Below are 26,607 nucleotides of genomic sequence, written 5' to 3'. Positions count from 1 at the left end.
GTTGTCCTGATAACCATGATGGCTGCTGAGTGGCTGTCAGGCAGCTGGCATGTGCATTGGTGGATGCCCCGGACAGAGGGCTGATTCATGTCCCAGGCAGGATGACACAAATCTCACCATACAAATCAGAACTATGTACAGTTCAAAACTTGAATTGCCAAAGACAGACAGCTGTAAGCAGTCAAGCAATTTCATTTTAAAAGTTTACTTTTGTTTAAATGTAAAGCCTTCCTAAATCTTTGAATGTGGTCACCCTCCAGTGTGGAAGCCTCGCTGAGCAGTATAGCTTTCATACACCCGCTGAATTCCTTTGCCTCATGTTAAAATCTGTTAATGGATACTTATTGCAGGAACATTTGTTTTCAGTTTAAGTTAAATCTACAGGTGATATGGTATATGCTAAAATGCTCACAAGTGACTCATGTTGTCATGATTTGTTATAACAACATTAACAGTATTCATCTCACCGTATTCACCTCGCTGCTTTGACAGAAATCCCAGGGGCCAAATGTCTCCAAAACTCTCTATACCTTTTATTTTTAAAAGTAAGTTGCTTTTGTTTGGCTGTTGAAATTAATGACCTTTTGTCATTAAAATTAAAATAAATGCTTTAATTCCAGTGGACCTTTCTTTAGCATTAGCTCATTTGAATCTTTTCAGCAGAATGGTCTAGGTCAAAACATTTTAGCAAACTGAGCTCAAGAACCCAACTCTGGGCTCCAAAGAACTTGATATAAATAATAATTTGGTTTGAAATTTTTTTGTGGACCAGCTATTGGAGTGTTATATAGATAATTTTCTCATTAAAACAGTTTAGAGATCATTCTGGGAAACTGAGGCAGGAGGCTTGCAAACTTAAGCCCAGCCTGGGGAATTTAGTGACTTAATGAGAACCTGTCTCAAAAAAAAAAAGAAATGTTTTTAGAAGATTCTGAAGAATGTATCTTGGTAGGGAGGCTCGGCATTTGATTCCTAGTACTGCTCCACCAAAACAAAAAAAAATGCTGTTTAGGAAATGCAGGCACTAAGAGATACAGGTTTGAAAACAGGAACTCCTTGATCTTATGCTTCTAGAAGCTTCTCCAGGGCCAAGCCCGTGCTGTACTTGTCATTTTATTTCACTCCTAGCAAAGTGCCCAGGGGTAATAGGATTCAGCAGGGGCTGATGAGGGCTGGAGGTAGCGGTTCAAGAAGCACGTCTGGGGAGCAGGACCTGGCCCTTCTGTGGGGAGGAGATGGCTGGAATGGGGCTGGGGCAGGGGTTGGAATGAAATATGCTAACTGGGAAGAGTGGAGCAGTAAAATAGCATAGTGAGTGAGGTGGGCATCTCACATAGAAATGGTTTCTATGATACAGACTGTGGAATTACACACATTAAGATAATTCACGTGGGCCAGTAATGCAACATAGGATGTCATTTGTAACCAGTCCAGAGTCCTGTGCTCACAGCAAGATCCTCATTGCAGAAATAAAACAGTCCTCTCCATTCACCAGTTCTTTTCCTGTTAAATTCCCCGTAAATAACAACTGTAAAGAGCCTAAAAATACCACTAATGAACGTCCTTGTGAGCTGCATGTGGCATAGCACTTGAAGTCTCATAATTCGGTTACTAAGAGTATTTCTCCTCATGGTAAATGTGTTTTCCTTCATCTGCTCACCCTGGACCCTGCTCTTGAGCACCTGCAGTGTGTGGGAACTCTTCTGAGCACTGGGCCTGGACACGAGCATGCTGTGCCATGGAAGGAGGACAGTGTAGGTCACCCGGGTATAGCCTGATACCTTGATGCTGGGGGAGGTATGCACCCCACCTCCTCAGAGCGCTGACCTAGGTAATCTAGGAAGAACAGAAGGCCCGGGAGAGAAGAATCAGGGAGGGTTTCAAACAGTAAGTCATGCCCAAGAAAGCAGATGGTGAAAAGCTTCAGAGAGGAGCCTGTGGTTGCCAGGTCTGTCCAGCTGTGAGGCACAGTGTGTCTGGAGAAGGTGGACAGGCCCTGTGTGCACTTAGCAGAGCCTAGCTAACTGGGCCTTTATCCCAAGACTCAGATGAGGAGCATGAGCAGATACAGACATGTGTCAGTGCTACCCATTGCCATCTTGAGAGCCAGTGGAAGAAGGTGGCAGTCCTAGCTGGAGCAAGGAGCTCTGGTTTGTTCCCCTTACTAGTGTAAAGGACAGAGATTGGGGTAGGACTAGGGGACCCTCAGTGACACAGGACCTCCAAAAGCTAGTTTTCTGAGCCAGGGATTTAGCTCAGTGGCGCACGCCTGCCTTGCAAGCACATGGTCATGAGTTCAGTCCTTGGTAATGGAAAAACAAACAAACAAAAGCTAGTTGTCTGTCCATCAGCATGAAGGAGGGGCAGCACTTGTGCAGGGTCCTGGCTAAGAACCATAGCAGCACCACAGTCCAGACATGAGTTCTTCACCTCAGGCAATTCCCGAAAGTGCTACAACTACTCTTACTTTTCTAATAGAGCTTGGATTTGATGCATTCGGAGCCAGCCGATCCCTCTAGCACATTGGAGCAGCCACAGAAATAGGGTTAGGGTTCCCTGAAATAACCAGCTAGTCCTTTCCTGAGAATATAGCTCTTTCTGACTTCCTACTGAGTTCTACTGAGTAAGTGTCACCAGGGACCTTTATTTCTGAGACCTGATTTCCCAGCTGGTGTGCCACAAGTAGATTGTAGGAGTGCTGAGAAGGAGATCCTCTGGGTCCCTGGGTTGGCTGACGAGCCTAGAGCCCCCAGTGCCCCGGGATGGTCACTTCCTATCCCTCCAGCGGCCAGCCATCCACTGCTCCTCCAAGGTCACCTACATCTCATTGCTGTGTGTGCCTCCACTGACGAGAGCTGTAGCCACCGTGGGCTTGGGATATACCTGAGAGGCAGCTTCATGTCAGCACGAAAGAAAGTCTTGTTGCAAATTAATTTTCAGGGTGAGTCTAGGCTCCAGAAAAGAAGGGGTTTTCATTATTAGATTTGTGCTAGGGGCTTAGACTGTCTGCTGCTGTTATTGAGAGAGAGAGCTTTGAAGCACAGAAAGAGCAGTTTCTGCATTGTAGGAAGGGAGATGGGAAGACAAGAATGGGAGTGGGAAGAGCACAATAAAGTATAAACCAGTCAAAAGGAAGACTGCACACAGGCACTGGCAGGAGGCCTGAGCCGGAGTTGTGGTGCAGAGGTGGAGAGTAAGTGGGCAACCTGGGAGTGCTGGGCGGTGGCTCCGGCTCTGGGTGAGTGGCAGTGGACTAGGGGTTGGCAGCCACTAGGCAGGGCCGGATGTGCCTGGCAGCCTGTCTGTCATCCTGGGCCCATCACAGCCGCACTCTTGCTTCATTCCCTCTTGCTGGGCCTTCATTTACCTATCATTTTATTGCTATTAACCTTTTATTTATTTTATATTTCACCTGGGCTGTGTGGTGTTTCCTTAACTTTTTGTGTCCCCACCCTCTTTTTTGCCAAAACCCTGTCTTCCTGATGAGCCTCCTTCCTCCTCTGGCTCCTTTTCCTATCCCATGCTGGGCAGAAGGCTTTGTCACTCAGCCTTGTCAGCCTCCCTGCAGGCCCAGGACATAGGGCTCGGTGGCAGAAGAGCTTTGAAAGAGGCCTTGGGGCACTCTGGAAATGAAAGAAGGGAAGGGGTCTGTGTGAGTGACAGGGAGCTGCGCCTGTCAGGAGTCCAGAGAGCAGGGTCAGCGCCTGCCAGAGGGCAAGACACCAATCTGACCTCCTAGAACGGTTTGGCAGGTGGAGCAAGCTCACCGCCCTCAGTGTGTAGGAGTTTTTACACCTGTGTTGTAATTTCAATGATTTATTGCAATGAAAGTGGTAGATGTTCACTCTTGAGCAATTATGACTAGATATACCTTAGGCCCAAGGAAAAACTCATGATGCAGACAGCGGAGAGATACCTGTGCGTGGAAGCCTGGTGCGTGGAGGGTGTCAGTGTGGTGGCGATGCACGTGTCTCCCTGCCTGTCCAGAGCAGGACCAGCCTGGACAGGCTGTCTCGACCCCTCTTCTCTTTGGGAGCTTGCTCTTCTGGCCCTGCCCCAGAGCCTGTGACATGTGTCGCTTAGGGTCCCTGTGTTATTTGACAACACAGCTCCTGAAATGCTCCTGGTTCACCCATGTGCCTTCTACAGTGAAAGGGAGATCCCTATTGGTCAGCGGCTCCAGTATGCAGTTGTAAGGTGAGTTCTGGAGGTCACTGTCCAGTGGGTGGGAAATAAGAATGTTACAGACGTGTTCTTACCACATGCGTGGGCACTGGGCTGGTGATTTCCAGGGTGCCGAGTGCTGGTGAGCTTGATGGTGGAAATTGTTGTGCATTGTGTTCCTGTATCAAATCATCACATTGTGCACCTTAAATATATGCAGCTCTGGCCTGTTGATTACACCTCAGCAGAGGGTGGGAGGAAGGCTGCCTGCCCTGTTCTTGGGCCCTCTCAACAGCTGTTTTTTGTCATGACCATCTAGGGTCCAGTAACTCTGACCTCTGTGGAGAGTATGAGATCCCTCTCACCCTCTCTGTCCAGGGCTGGAGGGGATAGGAGGAAGTGGGTGCTGGGCTCGCCCCCCCCATTCTCCCCAAGGAGCTCTGCTTTTCGATCTCCACCTCTACCTTCATCCGGTGACACTTTTCCCTCCCATCCTGCTTTTCCCAATCTCCTTAGTTCCCTGGAATTACATAATATTCCTGTTAGAGTCAGTTCCTGTTTTGCTGGGGAGAGGAATTGTGACTCTCAGGGAAAAACCCTGTTCTAACATTAGTAGTGATTGCTGGGGGCCAGTGCATGAGCTCATAAGGGAAGCACACTACCCGTGCTCTGCTGTTCCTGTCTGAGTCAGTGTCCAGTGGTCACCTCTCTGCTGGCCAGGCTTCCTCAGCCTTGCTTTTGCTCCGAGAGCCCATGGGTCTGTTTCTGTCGCAAGTGGTGGCCACTTCCACTTGGGTTACCAACTGCACGTCATCTACTCTGCACAACTTTTTAGTATGGTAAACTTGAGCGGGGAGTAGAGAGGATAAGGAGAATCTCTATGTACCTGTTCCCCAGGTAACAGCTTCCAACTGTGCTCCTGCTCACTGTGCTTCTTAGTGAAGTGATGCATAGGAATCATGCCATTTTGCATCTGTACTTAGTATATATGTCTAAAAGATAAGGACTCTGACATACATACTGTCACAGCCTGAAAAGATGAATTCCTCATATCATCAAATATAGTCAGTATTTGAATTTGCCTTGTCATCTCATAATATTATAATGTGTGTGTGTGTGTGTGTGTGTGTGTGTGTGTTGAATCAGGGTCCTAAGATGGGCTGCATATTGCAGTTAACTGATGGTGTCTTTTAGACCACTTGGTCAGTTGGTTGGTCGATTGATTGATTGAGACAGGCAGGGTCTCAATATTTAGCCCAGGTTGGCTTTGAACTCAAGGTGATCCTCCTGTTCAGCCTCCCAAGTACTGGGATTACATGTGTGCTTGCAGCTGGCTCTAGGGTCAGTTCCTTCTTTTTTTTTTAGTTTATTGTTGAAGACTTTGGGTTGTCTTACAGAATTTCCAGTATTTTGAATTTTGTGGATTTCAGCATCATAGTATCCTTTAATACAGTACATCCAATTTTTAACCACTTAACAGTTTACCTCAAGCATTACTCAGGCAATGAATTTGTTTATGTCCTGATTGTCCTGAATGTTGCTTGGGCAGGTGTCATTTCAACCAATTGATTCTTGTATTCAAAAAATTGGTTAAAGTTGTTTTTATATTTCCCTTTATCTTAAAAAATTAAAAAATATGCAGTTTTTGGTCATCCCATGTTTAAATAATTGGATTGGTAAGTGGTTAGAGAAGCTCTGTGCTGCACCCTTCCATAATATATATAACCATCCCTATTGGACCCACTTTTATCATTAATTTCTCTCCTGTGATTCTTTACCAGTTAAATGGTTCCTGCTGTCATGTAACTTAGTGTAATAAGAAGAACAGTAGTATTGTCATCTGTTCTGAAGTACTGAAGTAAAAGTATATAAAGTATCAGAGATGTTTCTGCTATAACACAATTTATGTATTTGTGTAAAATGTTATCTTTGCAAAGTTCCACATTAAAAATAGCAGTTCTTTTGGAAAAAATTGGCCAAGAGTCCAGCTATTAAAATCTGTGCAGTTTTGTCATTAGAACACACATTACCTCCCCCACCCCTCAAACATGCACAGATTAGTCATTGCCTCATGAAGGAACTCGCTCAAGCCAGGGGACTGCTTGGAGGTCTTAAAAATGATGAAAGACTATTCACACCAGGGAAACAATTTGGTATTTACACATGTGGGACTTATTTATTTCACTTAGGAGTATATCTTCAATATGTATCCATTTTCCTATGTGTGAATCTATTCTCTCGCTCTTTATGGCTGAGTAATATTCCGTTTTATAGAAAAACCACAACTTCTTTATCCAGTTTCCAACGGATGGGCAAATAGGTTGTTTCCAAGATTTAGCTATTACAAACTGTGCCGCTATAAACATGGGTGCACATACTTCTCTGTGATATGATTCTTTTAGTTCTCTTGGAAGGATACCCAGCAGAGGGATGGCTGGGTCAAATGGAACCTCCAGTCCAAGCTCTTTGAGGTATCTCCATATTGATTTCCATAGTGGTTGCACTAGTCTGCACTCCCACCAACAATGGAGGAGGGTTCCTTTCTCCCCACAACCCCGCCAACATTTGTTATTGTGTGATTTCTTGATAGCAGCCATTCTTTGTGGGGTGAGGTGGAATCTCAGTGTTGTTTTCATCTGCATCTCTCGAATGACCAGTGATGTGGAACATTTTTTCATATATTTTCTTGCTGCTTTTACTTCTTTGTATGAGAAATGTCTGTTCATTTCGGATGCCCATTTTTGAATTGGGTCTTTATATTTGGGGGGACTGATTGTTTTGAGTTCTTTATATATCCTTGATAATAGTCCTTTGTCTGAGGTACAGCTGGTAAAAATTTTTTCCCACATTGTAGATTGTCTCTTAGTTCTGCTAATGGTTTCTTTTGAAGTACAGAAGGTTTTAGTAATATGAGATCCCAGTTGTTGATTCTTTCTGCTAGTTCCCATTTAGAAATTTGAAGAAAGGAGCTGAAGGTGTAGGGAAGGTGTGATACATAGGGGAAGAACAAAAAGGGAAAAGAAAAAAATGTGAGAGAATGAAAAGATGAAAATAAAGTGTTTGTAGATGGGGAGGGGAGGAGGGGGTGAAGGGAGGGCAGAGGTAAGGGGAAAAAATGAGAATCAAGACTTGCCATGTAAAAGTACATGATCCCAACAATGAATGTAACTGTACTGTATCCCTAAAATGTACCAATAAACTCAATTAAAGCTGTGAAAAAAAAATGATGAAAGACATCATAGAAGACACCTTGCTTGTGTGCTGAGATACTGAGGATGGAAATCGTGTACTGGGCCATGATGGTGACTGCTTGGGTGGGGAAGCTGCACTGGGTGCAAGTGCTGTTGCAGCTGGTCCCCAGGATTGGCATGCAGCAGGCTTACGGTAGGTGCTGAGGCGTTGGTAGCTGGACATAGTGGAGGTGGCATGTGGTGGGAACCTGATTAAGCTCCACAGGGAGTTCTTCACAACTGCCCAGATCTGTGGCAGGGCCGCCACTTCCTCGGGCCTCCTCTGCCCCCAGAATGGGAGCTGACCTCAGGCCAGGTGGCTGAGCCCAGGGAGGCCTTGCCAGCTGAACAGCATCCGCCCTGTGAACTAAACCACTGTTACTTATTCTTATGGTTCTTAACATAGGCTGGCAGAGGCTTGCCTGTGCAGCAGCCATGCCCAGAGTTTGGCATCCCCCGCTTTCCTTCTGAGGGTTAGGGGGTGTCCAGCTCCACTTGCCTAGGAAAACCTCTTGGGAACTATACAGCACACACTGACACCATTCCTGTTTACCAAGAAGGCTGAGCTGCTCGCTGATGTCAGAGATGGCAGGCATGTGAACACAGATGTCAGAGAGGCAGGCATGTGAGAGGAGAGTCGGCAATAACATAGCTTCACAAAATGCTGATGCTGTCCACAGATTTGACCTTGATGTTTAGTTATCCCAAGAAATCCCCTTAAAGCTAAGACTCTTCCCATGGTGGCATGTGATGTATTGTAGCTAACTTACCATGCTGCCTCATCTGGCCATCACAGATTTGAACTGTCATTATAAAAACAAAAATACAGAAACTGATGCAGTTCAGTAGTGGATTTCTCTAACCATCAAGTTCAGCCCTCTAAATTACTTTTCATGACTCTAAATATATTGACAGGAAGAAAAAAAAAAGGAAGATTAGAGATACTTCTGTAGATTGCGAGGAATTCGGGATCAATGAAAAGAAGAAGAATTGGTTAGGTTTATGAACCAAAGGTACCAGGGATGCCATACCTAACCTAGGCCTAGAATCTCTTTGGGTAGCTGATCCAAAATAATCTTTACTATGATTTTCATGGCAACAAACCTAAGCCTTGTCTACCTAAAGAGACAGAACTGTGCTTAGTGTATCGCTTGTATTCCTTTAGTGTCTGAGTCCTTCCCTACATGGAGCGGGGGTGCCATGCACATACGCCTGTAGATACACACATATGGGCAACACTCTCACACGCGGATAACTACAGATCAGTCTTTCCTTACTGCTGTGAGAAGAAGTACAGTATTTGTTTCAAGGTTTTCTTTCTTATTTGAGTTTGGGGTTTACAAACCTTTGTTCTAGAGGAAAAAACAGCTTCAACCCCAGCTTATTGTTTAAACTGTCCCAGTGGGATTGCTATTATAAGAACTAATTGTAATTAGTACAGCAAATGTTTGTACCTAAGTGAACACCACTAAATGGCTTGAAGCTACCAGAAAACATTTCTTCTAAGTAGTTTGACTAACCATTTGCCTCTGCCTTAGGAGTTGTGAGTCAAACTGTAAATCATTTGGGTAGCGTATCACTATTGGATGGAGTCTAAGAATTTTGTTCTTTATTAACTTTGGTTCTAAAGTATTAAAATTAGGATTCTGACTTGAGAACTTGCTTTATAGAGTAATACAAGAACCAGGTTAAACTTAGCACTGAACTAGTAGGAGCTCACTAGTTAGCTGCAGGTACAATTTAGTATATATCTTAATTCTTATCAGACTTCAAATTGTAATCTTATATAATTCCTTTGGAACTAATTTATAACAACCAAAAGTGTACGTTTAAAGCTCAGTCTTTAGTGTAAAACTTTGTAGGACTTTTCCAGATTCTTTTTCCTCAGAAAGATTTCAATTCTGAGTTCCTTCTGCTTCTGAGGAGTCAACTGGTGGGTTTTCTGCTGCGGGCAGTTCTGCCCATTCTTGTCTGCGGCAGCCTGAACCTCTGGAAAGTTCATGCAGAGTCCTACTTGGAGCAGCAGCTGGTCTCTGCCAATTAGCACAAGGCTGAGAAGGTGTGGACATCTTTGATTTGCCTCCTGCTGTCTCTGACAGGTTTATCATCTGTTCATCAGAAAGAGTTGTTCCCAGCAGAGTAGAGCAGTGGTGACACCCAGCCTGCAGTCATCTTTTCTGACATTGCCCAGGACTCCTCTGTAATTCTGTTCTCATTCTGTGCTAGGTTTCACGCAACTGACCTTGGAAGCGTGTCTTGTGAGCCCAGACTCCACGTGGCTTTCTAGCAGATGCTTCATTTAGTTGGTGTCTTGATTCCAGGGAACACAAGTTCATCAGGTTTCTGTTTGCACACAAAGAAGAGCTGACATGGGCATGCACGGCTTGCACTTTACCCGTGTGAATCCCAGCATTGAATGTCAGCACTTTCCAAAAGGAAGGCAGCTTTTACAGGAAATCAGGTAGACTTGGGGAATCTGTAGAGTGTGTTTTCTTTTATTTTTGTGTTTATTGCTAAAACTTATAGACAGTGTCAGCTTTAAAACATCTATCCCATTCTTCTTCCAAAACTGTTAAAGTTTCAGATTAGAAATTGTGTGCCTGCTTACTTTATATTATTTATTTTTGCAGTACTGGGATTGGCCCCAGGCCTTTGCACAGAGCTACATCCCCGTTCCCTCACTGCCTTGTGTCCTCCTTCTCCCTCCCTTCTTCCTTCTCCACTCCCCTCTCCCCTCTCCCCTCTCCCTCCAGAGATCCAGGAAGGGCATTTGCGGATGTCTTCCTGGCAGCTGGCGGGTTGATAGGCCTTCTAGGAAAAACAGAAGAGTGCATCTGCCACGGCCTAGAGTCTGAGGAAGCAGGCAGCACAGAGGGCCAAGCTTCCCAGACACTTACCTTCTGGGTTACTTTGAATCTGATCCATCCAGCTCAGAAGTCAACATTTTATTCATAAACATTGTAGCACTTCAGTATTTATCTCTAAAAGTGAGGGACTCTTAAATTGTATAATTCCATTAATGCCATTAGCATTATTGTACTATATAAAAATTGATAATAACTGCATATACCATCCAAAGTTTCAATTTCCATAAATGTCATAAATTTTGCTATTTTTGTAGTATCTTTGAATTGGGATTCAGATTATCACACATAATCGGTTGATATATCTCTTATGTTTCTTTCAATCCTTTGTGCATGTGTAAGGTGAGTCCAGTGTCTTTTTTTACATGTGGAAATCTAGTTTTCCTCAAACAATTTATTGAACATTTACAAATCAAGCTGAGTACTTTTGACATGATCCTAATGGTATTCATTAGCTTCCTTCCCATCTGGTATCAGTTTTCCGTCCTGCCCTACACCCAGAAACATTCATTTCTCCCCAGTTCCTATTTGTAAATGATATTTGGAGACCATAGTTTAGGCTTTAGGGTTTTTCATTTGTTCCTATGTTGATCATTGTTCCTGTACCTCCTTATATAGAGAAAGTATGGATTTTTTAAATGATAAATTATGAGTTTATATTCATATTGTAAGTGTATAGTGAGGACCATAAAGGCTTAACTTCATTCATCTTTTATACTTACCCACACTGAGAATTTCTGGAATTGATAGATTCTAGTAACCCTGGGAATTTAATTATCCCAGTCTTTTGATTATGCTCAAAAGGAGAAAGGAGGGGAGAAGGGAGATAAGATTCAGGGAATTATGGGTGCAGTCCTCTTGTCTTCGGGTGTATCCTGTTGTGTACGTACAAAAGACTTTTAAAATCATCTGGAATTTCTATGTGGCTGTTCAACATAGCAGTTATAGAATCAACTTCACTTCATTTTTAGGAATTGCTTTTTTTAAAAATTGGATTTAAGGGCCGGAGATTTAGCTCAGTGGTTCGCAAGCACAAGGTCCTGAGTCGGATCCCCCGATACAAAAAAAAAATTGGACTTGTGCTTATAGACTACATTCTCCATTTTATTCTCCTGACAATATTAGGTGTTCGTTTACTATTCTGTAGTTTGACCGTGGTGCTGACCTCAAGTGGAACCTGACTCCTAGAATTTATCTGTGCAGTGGCTGAGCGGCCCCTGTTGTATGTGTGCGGGCCTGAAAAGCAGTTTTGGTTAGATCACCTGCCATCCTAAGGCTCAGCCTGCTGTCTCTGCTGATGTTCCTTCCAGAATAGAGGAGTGACTTTGCTAAGACGGGAACAGAAATCGCAGTTTTGTTAATGGGATACCGGGGAAACCTTAGCCTCGTTTCTGAAGTCCTCCAGCAGCTGCAGTTCACAATGAGATGCTCACCTTGTCCTTCTCTACCCTTTCAGACAGACCATGGTAAATCTGAGTTTAGCTATAAGATGTAATTAAGATAACTAGTTTCTCAAGATTTCGGCTAAATCCGGATCTTTTCAGCAGCTGTCTTTGCCCCTCCTCCCTCTACCCAGAAAAGGCCAGAATTTCTGAAGTGTTTAACTATTGGCGGCACAGGAGCAGTTCCTTTCAGAGCAGAGCAGGTCATCAGCAGCCTCCTTCTGTATGTGGAGGCGTGTCCCGTGGCCTCGGTTGTTCTTCAATTTGTGAGACGGGAATTGACCCGTGTCAGTGAGCAAGTCCATGGGCATCACAGCAGGGCTAAGTGGAGGCTCACGTGCCTGCAGAAGGCATTCCCTGCACAGCCACTGCTTCCAGGCACCTCACTGGAGGGTCCCCTGGCAGATCTGCTGTGCTACGTGCCCAGGAGCTGGTAGCATGGGGTTGTGATTGGCAGGGCCCAAAGCAAGGACTGTGGTTCATTCCTACTGGAAAGGAAGTTATAAAACCACTGTCCTTGTTGCTGCGGTTTTAACAAGCAGAGATGCAAAATCTGTGTTTAGAAAGAAAGGCAGTATCATTTGAACCAAACTATTTTAAGGTACATGAAAAACTTTCTCTTTTCCTCATTCTTCTGCACCCCCCACAATCCACATCCCCAGCCACTCGAAGCCCAGCCTAGTGCTGAGCTGCCACCCCGCCCTCCTCAGTTTATTGCCAGTCACAGTGCTGTCTGCTCTGGAAAGTCTCAGGAAGAGCTGATAAGGCTGAGGACAGAAATCTCAGGTCTTATCTCTCCTTAGCACATGGGGCTGAGAGTGTATCCTTTTCCTGTCTTAGGACAAGAGACATAAACGGGCCATCTCCTGGCAGCAAGGACTTCAAACAGGACTGGAGCCTGCCTCCCTTTCTAGAGGATCAAGAAAGGAGAAAGTGGGTCAGTGCTGTTTGGAAAGTTGTTTCACAGCTCTGAGATCAGCTTTGTGAGAAGACCTGCGTTAAGGAGAGCAGTCAGGCAGCAGGGCCAACAGAGTCCGGCATTGCCAGGTTGCTTTGTTTGGGTAGAATTTTGCCAGGACATAGGTTGGGCCTGGAAGAATTAGATCTGGCTTTTCATTTGCTGATAGGTTAAGTAACTGGTCTTAAGTGCCTTTGTGATAATAAGAAATTGACACCCAGATGGCCTCATGTGGGAGCATAAGTGTGAAATAGCTGCTCATTTTCCTTCTGTCCTTCCCTCCTGTCAGGAAGGTGGAAATAACACTTTCCCCAATGTTACTCATCCTGTGACATCATGAGAATAGGGTGAAGAGGAGCCTTCCTTTGGCCTGGAGTGTGGTGGAGGCCGGTGGGGAAGGCAAAGCCTTGCTTTCTCATGTGGTCTGTGCAAGGGCCCCTGGGAAGGACTGGATGTCGCTGTCCCAGCCAAGGGCCAGCCTCAAGGCCTCCATCACCAGTGACCAAAAGCCTGACAGAGGACCCCACTTGCAGGTTCAGACAGATAGTAGTTGAAAGTCCAAAACTTAGTGATAATTTTAAGAATTGTATAATTTGTAGGAATTTGGGAAACTGTCATATTAAAAATCTTAATTTATGGATCAGGGTTTTTCTTGAATAGGCTAATAGTTGGTTTTGTTATATTTAATTCTAAAAGTGAATTGTTCCAGTGTACTTTGTAATTGTGGTAATACCAATACTTAAGGTAAGATAATTTTGTACCATTTACTTTTTAAACATCCCTCATTGAGTTCAGAATTTTAACTTATTCTTACTAGCTTCAACTTTTTTTTTTCTTGGTACCAGGGATCGAACTCAGGTCCTTGCACTTGCGAAGCAGGCTGTGGAACCACTGAGCTAATCCCCGGCCCACTTCAACGTATTTTGCATGTAATAATTTTCCCTACCAAATTTACTCCTAGAATATTTCTTAAATATTTTTGTTACATTGATTTCTGGTGAATTAAGAGTTTGTGCAAGTAGTATTGCACACATTCCTTGTTTTAATGACCAAGTTCAGGTCCAGTGATGAGGTTGTTAAATTAATTGGTTGTTACATAAGGGTTTGTATATCCATAGTACAGTGGACCCTTGACTTACAAACTTGATCAGTTCCCAAGAAATAGTTGAAGCTCACGTTGGTTGTAAGTCAGTACAGCTGAGATCTGGGTGTTTACCTGGATACATGCTGTAGATACTAAGAGGCAGATGAGGCTTCTATTAACCTAATTAATCCAAATTGTTCCCCCTGTCAGGCCAGTTTAACTTGAGGGTCTACTGCCTGTCCACTACAATATTCAGAACAAAAAAACTTGAAGGAAACTCCAACTTGATGACTTTGCTTTTATTTGCATAATTTGCATGCAGTACTATACTGTAATAACATAAAACTACTGTTTTACTGTTCAGTACAATCAGCAAAAATTATAGTAAAGTACTGTAAACAAGCTGAGGTGTACAAAAAAAGATATTGAAGTGCTATAAACAAGAAGTGCAGAACTACATTAAAAGCAGGTCATAAGTCCAAGTGACAGGTCATAATTCGGAACAGCATGCCTGGGTTGTAAGTCTAAACAGTTGTTAAACAGATAAATCGTTCTAGGAGGAATATCTGTAATTAGCCTTACTTACATAGTAAATAAGAATTGCGAGAAGGGACATGTTTTTCTTGCCAGCTACATTAACCTAAATTAAGTTACCTTTCTCTTAAAAGCAATCTTTACTATTCTAAAAAGACATTAATACTCTAAAAAGATCTTATCCTCTAAAGAATCTAAAATCATTTCAGCCTGCTCTGCATTCTGTAATAAAGATCACCCCATATTTGAGTTTTCGGGATTCTTCAAGGCTTCTTTGGAGGACAGGATAGCCTCCTTAAGCCCTCTGCTTCTGTTCTTGAGATCTGAGCCCTCACCTTCAGTGTGGGTGACAGCCATAGCCCTGCCTCTGGAGAGCAGGGAGAGAACCAGCTGCCCTAGAATTAGAAGCACAGTCAGTTTGGAGTATTTTTAGACTTCATTCAGAAGTTGCCTGTGCCACATTGATCATCTGTAGCTCTGGAGGAGCCTCGTTTATCTTCTGATTGCTAGTCTGGCAAAGCATTGGCGTCGTCATGAGTTGCTCGAGTGGCTGCAGCTTTCCAGCCCTGGATCTTTCACAAGGAAGGAAACCTGCTACGTTGCTCTGCCCTCTTCTCCCCAGAGGCAGAGTGACTCTTGTATGTGTTGTGATGTTAGTTACTTGAGAAGTTGTTGCCATGGAAAGCCATCCCTTTACAACATGTTTATGTTGGGTTTTCATAATGAGTGGTAATTTGAGCAGCTGAGTAGGCAAATGGAAAAAAAAGAAGAAATGATCAGCTTTGTTAACATTGGCATTCATAGGAGGAATCTGGCATTGTTTGTATTTTCTCTACCAAAGGCTAGAGAAAAGCACGATACTCTGCTTCCCAGTTCTCTATCATCCACACCTGAACTGTCCAGTTTGTTTGTCTGAGTTTGAATTCACAGCCAAGTTCTGCCGCCTGATTATTCGTGAGTAGCTGCATACTGCAGGTCATTGTGAGTTCTCTTTGACACCAGAGCTCTTCATGACCTAACGTTCTGCCTTACTTTCATCCTTTGCTGCTCAGAAGCCAGCAGCTATCGGCGACTCTCCTGTTCACTGGCATAATTTGTCAAAGCAGGTGTTTTGTCACTGGCAAGAGACTGAGATCGAAGGCTTCAAAGCCCAGTGCCCTCCAGCTCCACACGCACACAGAAAGGGGGTTATGTTCCAAGACTTTCCAAGCCTTTCCCATTGTAACTAAGCACCTGCCATGCGCTGTGGCGTAAATTGCAGTTTGGGTTCCAACAGCAGAACTAGCAGGAACTTACTTTTCCTTCTTACACTACATTGATAGAAGATTCAGTTTTGCTGTTGAGCTTATCAACCTAGCAAATGTTTTCTTTCCTTACTGAGCCAAGAACTTTTACCTTTTCACTTCCAAAGAAAGTGTTTTTTGGCATATCTGAATTGCCAGCATCTCTCTTCTTTATGCTTTGAAGCTGTTAAGAAAAACAAGGATTACTTGAGCAGAGGCCATGTGATCTTGCAGCAGTTGGTCTGGTAACTGAGACACTGTCAGAGTGATTCACATGCAAGTAAGTAGTGTATACAGTGTAGGCACACTGGGCTGAGGAATGAACTTGTGTTCCAGGAATGATGGAAAATGAGATTTTATTATATTCCCCAGAGTGGCAAGCAGTTTAAAAGTTGTGGATTATTTCTGAAATCTCTGTTATACAATTTTCAAACTTTAGTTGACTACACATACTGAAACTACATCTTACTCTATTTTCTGCTACTCAAACAGAATCCCTGAGACTGGGTTACTTACAAAGAACAAAGATCTTCTTATAGTTCTGGAGACTAAGAAGGTCAGGGTCTTGGGCCAGCATCTGATGAGGACCCTCCTTCTGTGTCCTGATATGATGGGAGGTGTCTCATGCTATGAGAACCAGCCTGTGAGCTCAGGTCTGTCTTCTTAAAAAACCACTAATCCCATAGGGGACCCACCCTCACTATCTCACCCAACCCTGACCTCCCAGAGGCCCCCATGAGATACCGTCAGCATAGGAATTTGAGGATGAAGTTTCCAGTACATGGAACTAGGGGATGCATTCAAACTACAGTACTGTGGAAAGAAAGGTCACAGATAAAGGGCACACTGAGTGTGCCTGCACATGTATGTTCTTAAAAAGTATCTGATGCTTCTAAAGCCAGCAGCGCATGACTTGCAAAAGCAGACCATATCTTGTAAGTTCATTCAGCAAATACTGAGTACCTATTAGGTATATTTGTAAAAATAGATTTTAAAACTTTTTACTGGAGAAATTCAAAATTTTATGGACATTGATATTTGAAGTTAATATAATTTCCACATCATCAAATGTTCTTTTGATCCTCTACCCCAACGAGTTAGAAGTATAAAGATAATTCTTGGTGTGCAAAGACAGGCCCCAAGCCATAGTTTGTCAGCTAACATGGGCTGCGGGTTCCTGTGCTGTTTGCACATGTGCACGCATGCATAATTCCCCTATGTGTTTGCCAGTTACTTGCAGCACAATTCTTGTTCCATTGTCATAGTTTTGATTTTTAACTGCTTTCAATCAAAAATTTTCAGTTGGGGTTTTTATTTGTTTTTGATTCTTGAATACCTGCTAGTGCTAAAAGTGATTATGATGCCCTGTCAGATTCCCTGAGGCTGGTTATTACTGAGGCTTTGTGTGGTTAGCCTAATTCCAAATGGGAGTGATGGATGTCCTTAAAAAGTACGGGATTTCACAGTTGGGTAAACTTTTTCTGAGTGTAAAAATAGCTGTTTGCCAAAAAAGATGGAATGTTTTCAGTTATTGGAAAACTATGAAGAAAATGCATGAAACCATGAAGGGGTCATGACAGACAGGGAAAGAAGTGCCAGTGCAGTGGTGTGATCCCTGCCCGCTTGCTAATGATTTAGAGCTGTCGCCTCACCAGTCTTGGTGGCAGTCCCAGCGATGACTCCTAGAACTAAAAGCTTTGCCAGCTTGAGTTTTCACACCAAAAATTCAAAGTAGGCTGCATCTCACAGCTTGCTGCCAGGGCCCTGGTAGAACTCCCATCTGGTTGCACTAAGTTCTCCACCTGTGCCTCCTGCACACCCTAGAACACTGTTGCTCCCCAACCTGGTAAGATCAGTTCAGCTGATGTAGACTGTGGCTTATGTTCAGCCTATCCCACAGAGCAAGTGTGACAGTTCCCATAGCATCTTGCTTTTTTCCAGGTGACTTACCCTGGAAGATGGCTGTGGAGCAAGTGAATAATAGACTAGAGGAAAGATATTTGGATCATTTGATCTGGTTCCTATCTGTTGCTGAGGGCCACAGGGAATAAATTGTTGGATCACATCAAGTGGAATTCATGTGTTCCTTGCAGTAGTTAGAGAAGCATTTTGTATCATAAGGCAAGATTCTGAGTAGAAGTAAGTGGTTTTCTCTTGGTGGAAAGACTCTCTACTGTAAAAGACAGATCATCTTCTCTGTTTCTTACCCTTGACATTAGATCTGCCTTGTGTGCAGATAGATCTATGCCAGCAAAGCCAAGCCCAGGGCTTGGTGGTGGGTGCCAGTGGGTGGTGTTGAGAGCTCTTACCAGCCTTGATCCAGTTCAGTTTGGAGTCTGTGCTTAGTTGAGCATGCAGCATGTTTTTGTTCTCCTTGGAGATTGAGCAGAACCCCAAGGAAATAGGTCCCTGTCCTCAGGAAACTTATTATTTCCCTGGGAAGATGCTTGCAAAGCAAGTTACAAAAACAGATAATAGAGGCAATTAATTGCTGGTTGTAGTAAATAAACAAGAAAGGATGTTCCACTAGGGATAAGGCTTGTGAACTAAGCAATCTTGAACTTGATCTTCAAGAAAGTGATGTGCATGGCTGTGAATGAGGGATCTGGAACAACATTCCAGGCCTGAGTGGCAAGTGGCTAAGTCATTTCACCTGCCCCTTCTGTTGGAAAAGGGGTTAAAGTACACACACTGCAGTACCGTCATCATGAAATGACACAAAGTCATTTCACAGCTGAATTTACCTCTGAAGCCCTGTATCCGGTGGGCAGGCACAATTTCAGTCTCCCAGGGATCTACAGGACTTAACTTGGGTTTGTCAGAACTGTCTTGCTAAAAAAGTTTGGGAAATGGACAGAATGTTCTTTCAAACTACTTGCTCACCAAGCTTTCTTAACCTTTCAGGGACTAATCCAACACACTCTGATTACACATAGGCCCTAGGTGGTGTGCACTGGTTCATGACAAGCAATAGCCATTGAATGAATAGCGGCAGTTGCTATATTCATTGCCCTGGAGCTCTGGGTATCTGCTTTTTCCTTCTTGAGAAAAGCTCACTGAAGGATGACTTTTGGCTCTTCCCATGCAAGTCAGAGAGCTTGCACCGTCCCTTCACTCATGAGCACATGAGAGAGGCTGGGGAGCGAAGATTTTTGCCTCACACTACTGTCCCTGGGTGGGTGTGTCTGTTGTGAGCAGTCAGATTTTACACGTATGGCACATCTGCTTCAGATGCCTCCCTGAGCTCTCTGCAAACTTTTTTCTTTCACTGTCCCAAACAAGACTGATAACATTCTTCTTGAGAGTGATAGGAGACTCATTTCTCTTTGAACATTTTGCTGGTAATCCATCTCAGTGTACACGTCCGAATGACCTAAGCGCACAGTTCTCTGTAGCCAGGAGGAGCTCTCCCAGACAACAAGATAGGGGTCTAAAAGAAACAGCAAACGGAAGGTGGACATGCGTGCCTTCAGGTGTTCTTCAGGTACCTGAGGGGGTTGTGGTGAATAGAATCACATAGGCAAGGTCATCTTTCTTTTGCATCCACCGCCTTGTTTCATCACTATTGATTCCAAGTTGCTAGAGATTAAGATTCTCCTAGTATATATCCATGCACCCCTTGAATCAACCTGTTGCTAAGGAGGAAACTGAGTTGGCACAAGCTAACTGTGGGGTGGACTAGCACCCAGAGTAATTCATCTCTGCTTTGGAAGTGTCCAAGAGGAGGTTATCTGACCCAAGAGGGATTCTGCAAGAGGAATTCTTGCCTTGGGTAGAAGGTTGGACTTGAGTGTTCCCTGTCAGACTTTGTCAGGAGAATTTACATGTTAATTTGAGAAATTGTAGAACTCTTAAGCCTGGCTTCAGGGTATTATTTACATGAATTGCAAACTAGATTTTTTTTCTCTTTTTAAAAAGTAGTCTCTCATTGACAATTTTTCTGAGACGTGCATCCATTAAAGTCCGCCATACTCAAAGTTGTGTAGACCTTCATCCCTGAATTTTATAATCATATATTTTATTTAGTGTTGGGGTGGCTTCTGAGGAGAGAAAAGGTGACAGGTGAGGCTGCTGCAGAGGAATGGTTAGGGCACCATAATGGAAGAGACTGGGCAGTCTCCCTGGTCTTGGGGCCACATTCCACTCCTACTAGTTCCTACCCTGAGACCTAGAGATGCCGTGACTCAAGTCTCTTTTCTCTACTGCAAACCAGAGAGAATGCTTCTTGGACTGCAGTGACATCATTTAGGATGCCTCAGCATGTTGAGCGCCTGGGTCTTTGATGGTGGCTGTCTTCTTCAGTGTATCGCACATGGTCGGTTACGTGACCATGTCTTCTGGAGTTTTGGGAAGTGGAAAACAGGTCACTTTGAGTGATCTGGGTTCTAATTCATGGCACGCATGTTGATTCTATGGAAATGAGATTCCATTTATCACTGGGGAAAAATTAATCATCAAAAATATGTAGCACATACTGTGTACTCATCAGCTCTGAAAAGGCAAAAAAGATTAACTCATCAGACTATTTTTTTAGAACAGTAGAAGAAGCTGTCATTTTATATTTCAAAAAGAAGAGTGTCTGCTAGCAACATGTAGAAAATCTCAAAATTCTGTGTTTGCCTTTGTGCCTTTCTTACTAATGAAAGGGAAGGTAGAATAGTGCATATCTTACAAATGTAGAGAGAGTAATTTTTTTTCAGCTTTAATTGAGTTTATTGGTACATTTTAGGGATACAGTACAGTTACATTCATTGTTGGGATCTTGTACCTCTACATGACAAGTCTTGGTTCTCATTTTTTCCCCTTGTCCCTGAGAGAGTAATTTTTTAAATGTTGTCAGATTCTCTAACCGTTTCTCCTCCCATTCATTGAATCCTTTCTTTGACAAGCTCCTTGTCTAGGTGTGCTTCTGAGCACAGACAGTTAGGTACGGCTCCCCCTACCCAGAGCTCTGCCAGCAAGAGGGCAACAGTCAGCCAGCACTGTCCCTAGTCACAGGGAGCTGGGGTCCCACACAGGCTCCCCGTGTGGGACCCCTTCCCTGTGCTGCAGGAAAAGCTGTCACCAAAGAGCAAATGAGAATTGGTGTTAAGAGCAGGACTGGAGAGATCAAGAACTGCAGAGACACAGAGCTGAGGCCAAGGGCCAGTTCATTCCTTTCAGAAGCACCCACTTTCCATTTTCAGCCTGCAGCATCCTTAGCATTTCCTCCACCCACTACCTACCATTTAAGAAAAAAGTTTAGGGTATATGAAGGGCCAGAGATTTTTTCAAGCGATGGTACATAAAAAGAGAACCTTCAGAAGTTGCAATGTTGGAAACCAAAGTTCCAGCTTCTTACCCCTTTTCTTAGAAGGCGAAGTATCAGGATGGTTTTTCAGGACTTAGATTTAAAGTAGATTCCTGTTCTAGTTAATAGTCACTTCAGTTTTTGACCTTTCGTGATTTTAGCTTCTATACAATAGCAGTTCTTTCACACGAATTCTTACATGTTACTCAGTACTAAACAGAATCTGCTCCTCCTGCTCTGGGCAGTCAGACTGATCTTGGGCCATACACTTTCTTGCACGTGAGCAAGTCTGTTTGGGCAGTAGAGTGTAGCTGTAGTGTCTCCTCAGCTAGGCCCGACAGGCGTAGTGGTAGTTTTCTGTGTCGGGGCTCGTCTTGCCACCCACTTTCTGGCCTCCCCAGGCCTCTCCACTGCCTGCACTGCACCATGTAGTGATTGATGGGCAGCCCTGCAGCGGCCTTAGAAGACACCTAATTTAACCTGCTCATTTTACTTGATTGGGTAACTAAGGCCCAAGAGGCTTTGGGTTTTGTCTAAGGGCTTTCATTAATTAACAGCAGGAATTGGAGTTTTCAGAAAGAGATGTTTCCTTAGCCTAAATCAAATGTTTGGCAACTTGATGAGGCAGGTGTAACTTCTCCAGGAGTATATTGCATGGAAGTGGAAGTTTTCATGTTATTGATAAATTTGTTTTACTCCTTTATAGAATATACCATTAGCAAACTAGAACTCTCAAAGTTTACACAGTAGTGAAAGTCACATTTAAGTATTACAGACTTTTTTGAGGTTGTGTTATATGCTTAACAGAGATGTGAGATGCCAAGTTGTCCTTATTTCAAAATGTTTAAAAATAACTGATTTTTTTTTCAGTACTTGTTCATGTTTTCAAAGAGACAACGAGTTCAATCCCTGGTACAAAAAAAAAAAAAAACAAAAAAAGAGAGAGAGACAAGACATAAAAAGTGCTTATTTTCTAGAAAACATACATATTTTGCCATGTGATGCTGAGCCAAGAATACAGAAGCAGGGGTTATAATCTCTAGTAAAGTTGTGTTTCTGATTTCAAGTGTGTGAAACATGAGTCCTGGGCAGTGCTCCAGCAGGAGTTGGATTTTCAGTGTGCTTCTTGGTGTCCATGGTTTTTCAGAGAGGATATATTCCCATAGTGAGGAGCCGGCTGCCCAACCTTGAGTGGCTGTCCCAGCAAGTTATCTGTCTGCACCTTCTGATGGATGAACAGGGCTTGGGTTTGAGCCCTTCCTTGGCTTGTCTCCCTGCCCTGCTGAGCTTGGTGTGCTGCGGCCTGGGCTTGTTGAACTCCCTAGCACTTTAGTAGTCGATTAGCAGTGTGCCTGTTTTTTGGGATTAGAAAGATCCCTAGTCCAACAAGTGACTAGAAAATGGTTTTGTGTTTCCTAATAACTAAATGTGTAACTAATAGCAGCAATCAGTTCCTACACTCACCCTGGTAAAAGCAGGAATACAGATGGTAATAAATACATGAGCACAGCATGGATATCTGAAGGATGTGACTTGAATGTGAATTTCTAAACTCACAAATACACTCCAGAAGAGGGGCCCACTCATGGCAGGCAGCTATCACCGAGACCTGTTTTGTAGCCGGGCCCGGCCCATGTCCTTGTGTGACTCGGGTGTGTGCCCTTATGGGAGGCAAGATCTTTCTTGTCCATCGCCTGGGATTGACTGGCTAGCGCCGAGAGTCTCTGGAAGGTGTCTCATCCTGCGGTGCAGTTTCAGCCCTTATTCAGCTTGTGAGGAACAGAGAGACAGAGTGACCTGGTTTCTGACTCCTATAGCAGCTCTTTCCCCAAAAAATTGCCTGGTGGGATTTCAGCCAGAAACAAATGCTAATAGATCACTTGAACTTTTTCCCAAAACTTGGTTGATTTATCCCACATATTTTGCATCTTGTTTTTGAAATTTCAAATTTAATACATGATTTAGTTTTTTAGCCCAGAGGCTGAAAAAAATAAGGTCAGTGTTTATTTGGTAAATAGTGATGTGAAAAGGTAACATTTAATGCAATAGGGCAGTGGCTACACAAGGCCCCAGTGGTTCCAGATTCTACTAGAATTTCAAACAGGATGCTACTCACTCAGCTTTTTTGGTTTTCTTGAGGGCCACTAGGTCAAGAAAGCACAAGGTCCATTTTGCCTTGTTGGTTTACAGTTAGGTGAGTTAGCTACATAAGCAGAGCATAACCAGCTACATTTACAGTTGTTAGAATCCTCCTCTGGAATCCAGACTGGCTGCACACCGCATGCTGAAGAGAAAGAAGCCCTTCTCCGTGTGGCTCTTGCCCTTTGGGGACAGTTCTCCCATACACATGTTGTCTGTTTCTAGATCAGCACACTAAGGGAGCAGAAATCAATGTCTGTCAAAATCACAAAGCTCTAGAATTTGTGACCCAGGTTTTTATGGGAGACCCTGGGGACTTGATCACTATTTATAGTGTGGTTCCTAAGGAAATGTTTACTCGGAAATCCATCTGGGCAGTTTGCCAACTAAACCTAAGTTAGCTTCTGTCTGTCCAGCTATGATCCCACCTGGTGCTCAGCCAGAAGGCATGTGGCCACTTACGTGCTCTGGGGTCCGGGCCCAGCAGAGGGAGAGGAAGCAGAGGCAGCGGGCTCCCAGGCTCTCTCCTAACTGTGAGTGTGCATGGCCCACAGTATGAGTGCAGAGTGGACAGCTGATGCTTACTGCCTTTAACTCTCTCCCCACCCAGGACCAAGATGAGTGCAGCCCCGCCACTGAGGACAGGAGTGAGACCTCCACCACAACCACCAGTACCCTCACCATCCAGGAATACTTCGCCTACCGCATGGCCCAGTTGAGGAGCAAGCCACAGGACCCCGTCCCTGAGCCTGACCTTCCAGAGACCCATGTGGGGTGGAAAAGGGGAAAGAAAAAAGCCAGAGAGGCAGCGGATCAAGATGTGGAGAATTATCCCCAGACCAAGCCTAAGAAGAAAAAACGGGAAGGAGAGGAGAGCCAGGGACATGTGACCAAGAAGGGAGACCGGGCCATGTGGCAGCCCACAGACCCCTGCAGGGACGAGGCCACTGAAGACTGTGCACAGGCCCCTGGTGACCAGGAGTGTGCCCAGAAGCCCAGAAGGAAGAGAGCAAAGACCAAGCTACAGCAGCCAGTAGAGGTAGCTGCCATTGCTGCCCCAGATGAAGCTCCTGGGAAGAAGAAGAAGAAGAAGAAGAAAAAGAAAGCCTCCAAATGAATTTTCTCCAGCCAGGGCCTCCGACCATTGTGCCGTCAGGTGCCGCCGGGCACTCTCTGGCCCGAAGTCAGAGCAGAGCCAACCCCACGCAGCTGGGGCGCAGCTCCCAACATGCCAGGGGATGCCGAGTCTCGCCCCATCACCTCCAGGAGAACAGTCTCTGCTGTTCCAGACCAAGGCTCTCACACAAATAAATCTTTTAAACTCGGAGCCTCTCACATGAATGTCTGTCTGTACTCATGTGAACACACACATCTGTGTGCACACATGCACTGCATCTTGTCAGTGTGCTCTGGCTCGGACCTCCTTTGGGAACAGGGACTTGTGCTTCCTCCTGAAGAAGTTGATCTAATTAAGGGATTAGGAGGCAATAGTTTGATTCAGAGAGTTCCTTCTGTTCTGTAGCCAACTGCACGTCTCTGCCAAGCCAGAACTATGTGACTGCATTCCACAGTGAGGGGCTTTGTGTGCTGTGCTCTAGTTTGGTGGGGCAGCTCTCCTTGCTGGGTGTCGCAGACTGGTACAGGTAGTCAGCAGCTGTCCTACAATGTCTCTTCCTAACGACAAGTCACTCATCACGGGCTCTGCCCCAGGTGTGACGTCAGGTCAGGAGGTCTGCGAGAGGGTCCAAGCACTGAGATGCTTGGACTGTGGAACCAGTACACCTTGAAGTCACTCTCCTGGCCGGGACTGACTTCAGAGAGCTCTTAAAAGTGTAAATCTATAAATAGACACCTTTTAGCCCTGCCCAAACCGGATGGTGTGCCTTGTAGTGTCTGCGTCACCTTCACCACCTGCTGGCCGGCCTGCCTGCCTCCCGTGGGCTGCTGGCCTAGCCCTGTGTTGGTGTCGTGAAAGGAATGCGGCCCTGACTCCTCTGCCTCCACCTCCCTTCTGCCTCCTTTCCTCCTCATCCTGCACACTTGCATCCCCTCTCACTTGCTCTTGATTTCACTTCTGGTTCTGCTGACTCCTCCCCCTGCCTGCTTCCTGGTCCTGCTGGGGCATCTTGTACAGCTGGCCCTGCTGCTGACCAGGTTGGGCTAGGAGGCCCTGGCTGACTGGCATTGTTCTCCACTTGATTTATAGATCACTTCTAGTAGCAGAAACTAAGACTCACACTCTCATGACCTATTGCCCTTGATTTTAATGCTGAAGGTCAACCATGACATAAGCCCAGCCCCAAGAGTCTTGAAGTTAAGAAATACATGAAACGTGCTTGGGTTTAGTCTATAAGAACAGTGAATGGTACTGTTTGAAAAGAGCCGCACCCAACATCCACACACACACAGGATTCCTGGTCTCCAAATTTTATCATCTCTCCCAGGTTTAGAATCCCAAGCTAATAAAGCCCCAGGATTTGTAAAGTCTCTTTCCTCACAGAGGCCACATGCCTAAGCTACCTCTGCTTGTCCCATCTTGTAGGTGAAACTGAAGGCCCAGGAGGGAGTGGGAATGCGTGAAACCCAAAGGGTACGATCTTTTACAAACATTAAGCCAACTTCTTTTTGCCTTGTATTGCATTAACCTTTACTTCTTCATCAGTAAGGAGAGTCAGGCAGACTGCGACGTGTGTGCTGGAGGGCCAGGAAGCAGGTGGGGCATTTAGGATAGCCGAACAGCTGCGTGGGAGGCTGAGGCAGGACATGCTGCAGGAGGAGTGGCTGAAGTGTGACTTGTACAGAAGGGAGGTGGGTTGGATTGTGACTGTCTTGTGGGTTGGAGAAAGGACTACCAGACAATTTTAACAATCCTGAGAATAAGGCACAAGCTTAGACTGCACCATGGTCATCTGCTTTAAAGGAGGCAGAGCACTTCTTTGTAAGCCCTCAGCTTTGCTTTTTCCACCGTGTCTCTCAAGCCACTTTGTTGAGCATGGAAGCGGAAGTTAATAGCAATGCATTTCATAGGCCTGATATTTTTGAAATTGTTAGCACATATGTACCCTAGTTTTTGCTTGAAATGATCTGGCCAGGTAGAAGATACATTGATTTTATGTTCTGTGCTTTCTTGTCATCCTTCAGCTTGAAGAGGAAAAGTAGGATCCCAGGAAAAGAACTGTTCAATGAGGAGGCTCTTCTATGTTGTTTTGCAGCAACTTCCCTTTTCTATTGCATGTTATTTTTATAAGACGAAGTCTTAGCCAGACACTGTGGTGTGGTGGGTGTAATCCCAGCACTTGAGGGGCTGAGGCAGGAGGATTGCTGCAAGTTCAAGGCTAGCCTGGGATGCATAGTGAGACCTATCTGGAAAAACAGGCAAAAAAAATTTAAAAAGATAAAGTCTTACTTGCCCTTATTTCAGGTTCTTTAAATTGACTGATTCATTCAAATATTCAGACAACGCTATGAGGCAGCCATCATTATTACCTCCTTTATATACAGACACACCTCGTCCAGTATCTACGAGTAGACTAATGCTGTCCGTGGACCCACAGTGCCCAGACCTCTCTGCCATGGTCAAGCCTCAGCTTTTCACCCTTGACCCCAGCCTAGCAGGCTT

General features: G+C 44.5%; 1 protein-coding gene across 2 annotated transcripts in view; it reads left to right on the top strand.

Moving 5' to 3' along the window:
- Nucleotides 1-26,333, top strand: part of Pinx1 (PIN2 (TERF1) interacting telomerase inhibitor 1) — a 70,845-nt gene extending 44,512 nt beyond the window's left edge. For both annotated transcript variants that reach the window (XM_010622849.1, XM_010622841.1), the window contains one exon: nucleotides 23,599-26,333. In XM_010622849.1, coding sequence (XP_010621151.1) covers nucleotides 23,599-24,105 — 507 coding nt within the window. In that variant the 3' untranslated portion in view covers nucleotides 24,106-26,333. The remainder of the gene's footprint in view (nucleotides 1-23,598) is intronic.
- Nucleotides 26,334-26,607: the final 274 nt, after the last annotated feature.

The sequence above is a fragment of the Fukomys damarensis genome, unplaced genomic scaffold, assembly GCF_012274545.1.
Source record: "Fukomys damarensis isolate Sample0158 unplaced genomic scaffold, DMR_v1.0_HiC HiC_scaffold_18, whole genome shotgun sequence".
Taxonomy (NCBI): Eukaryota; Metazoa; Chordata; class Mammalia; order Rodentia; family Bathyergidae; genus Fukomys; species Fukomys damarensis.
This window is presented reverse-complemented; position numbering and strand designations above follow the sequence as displayed.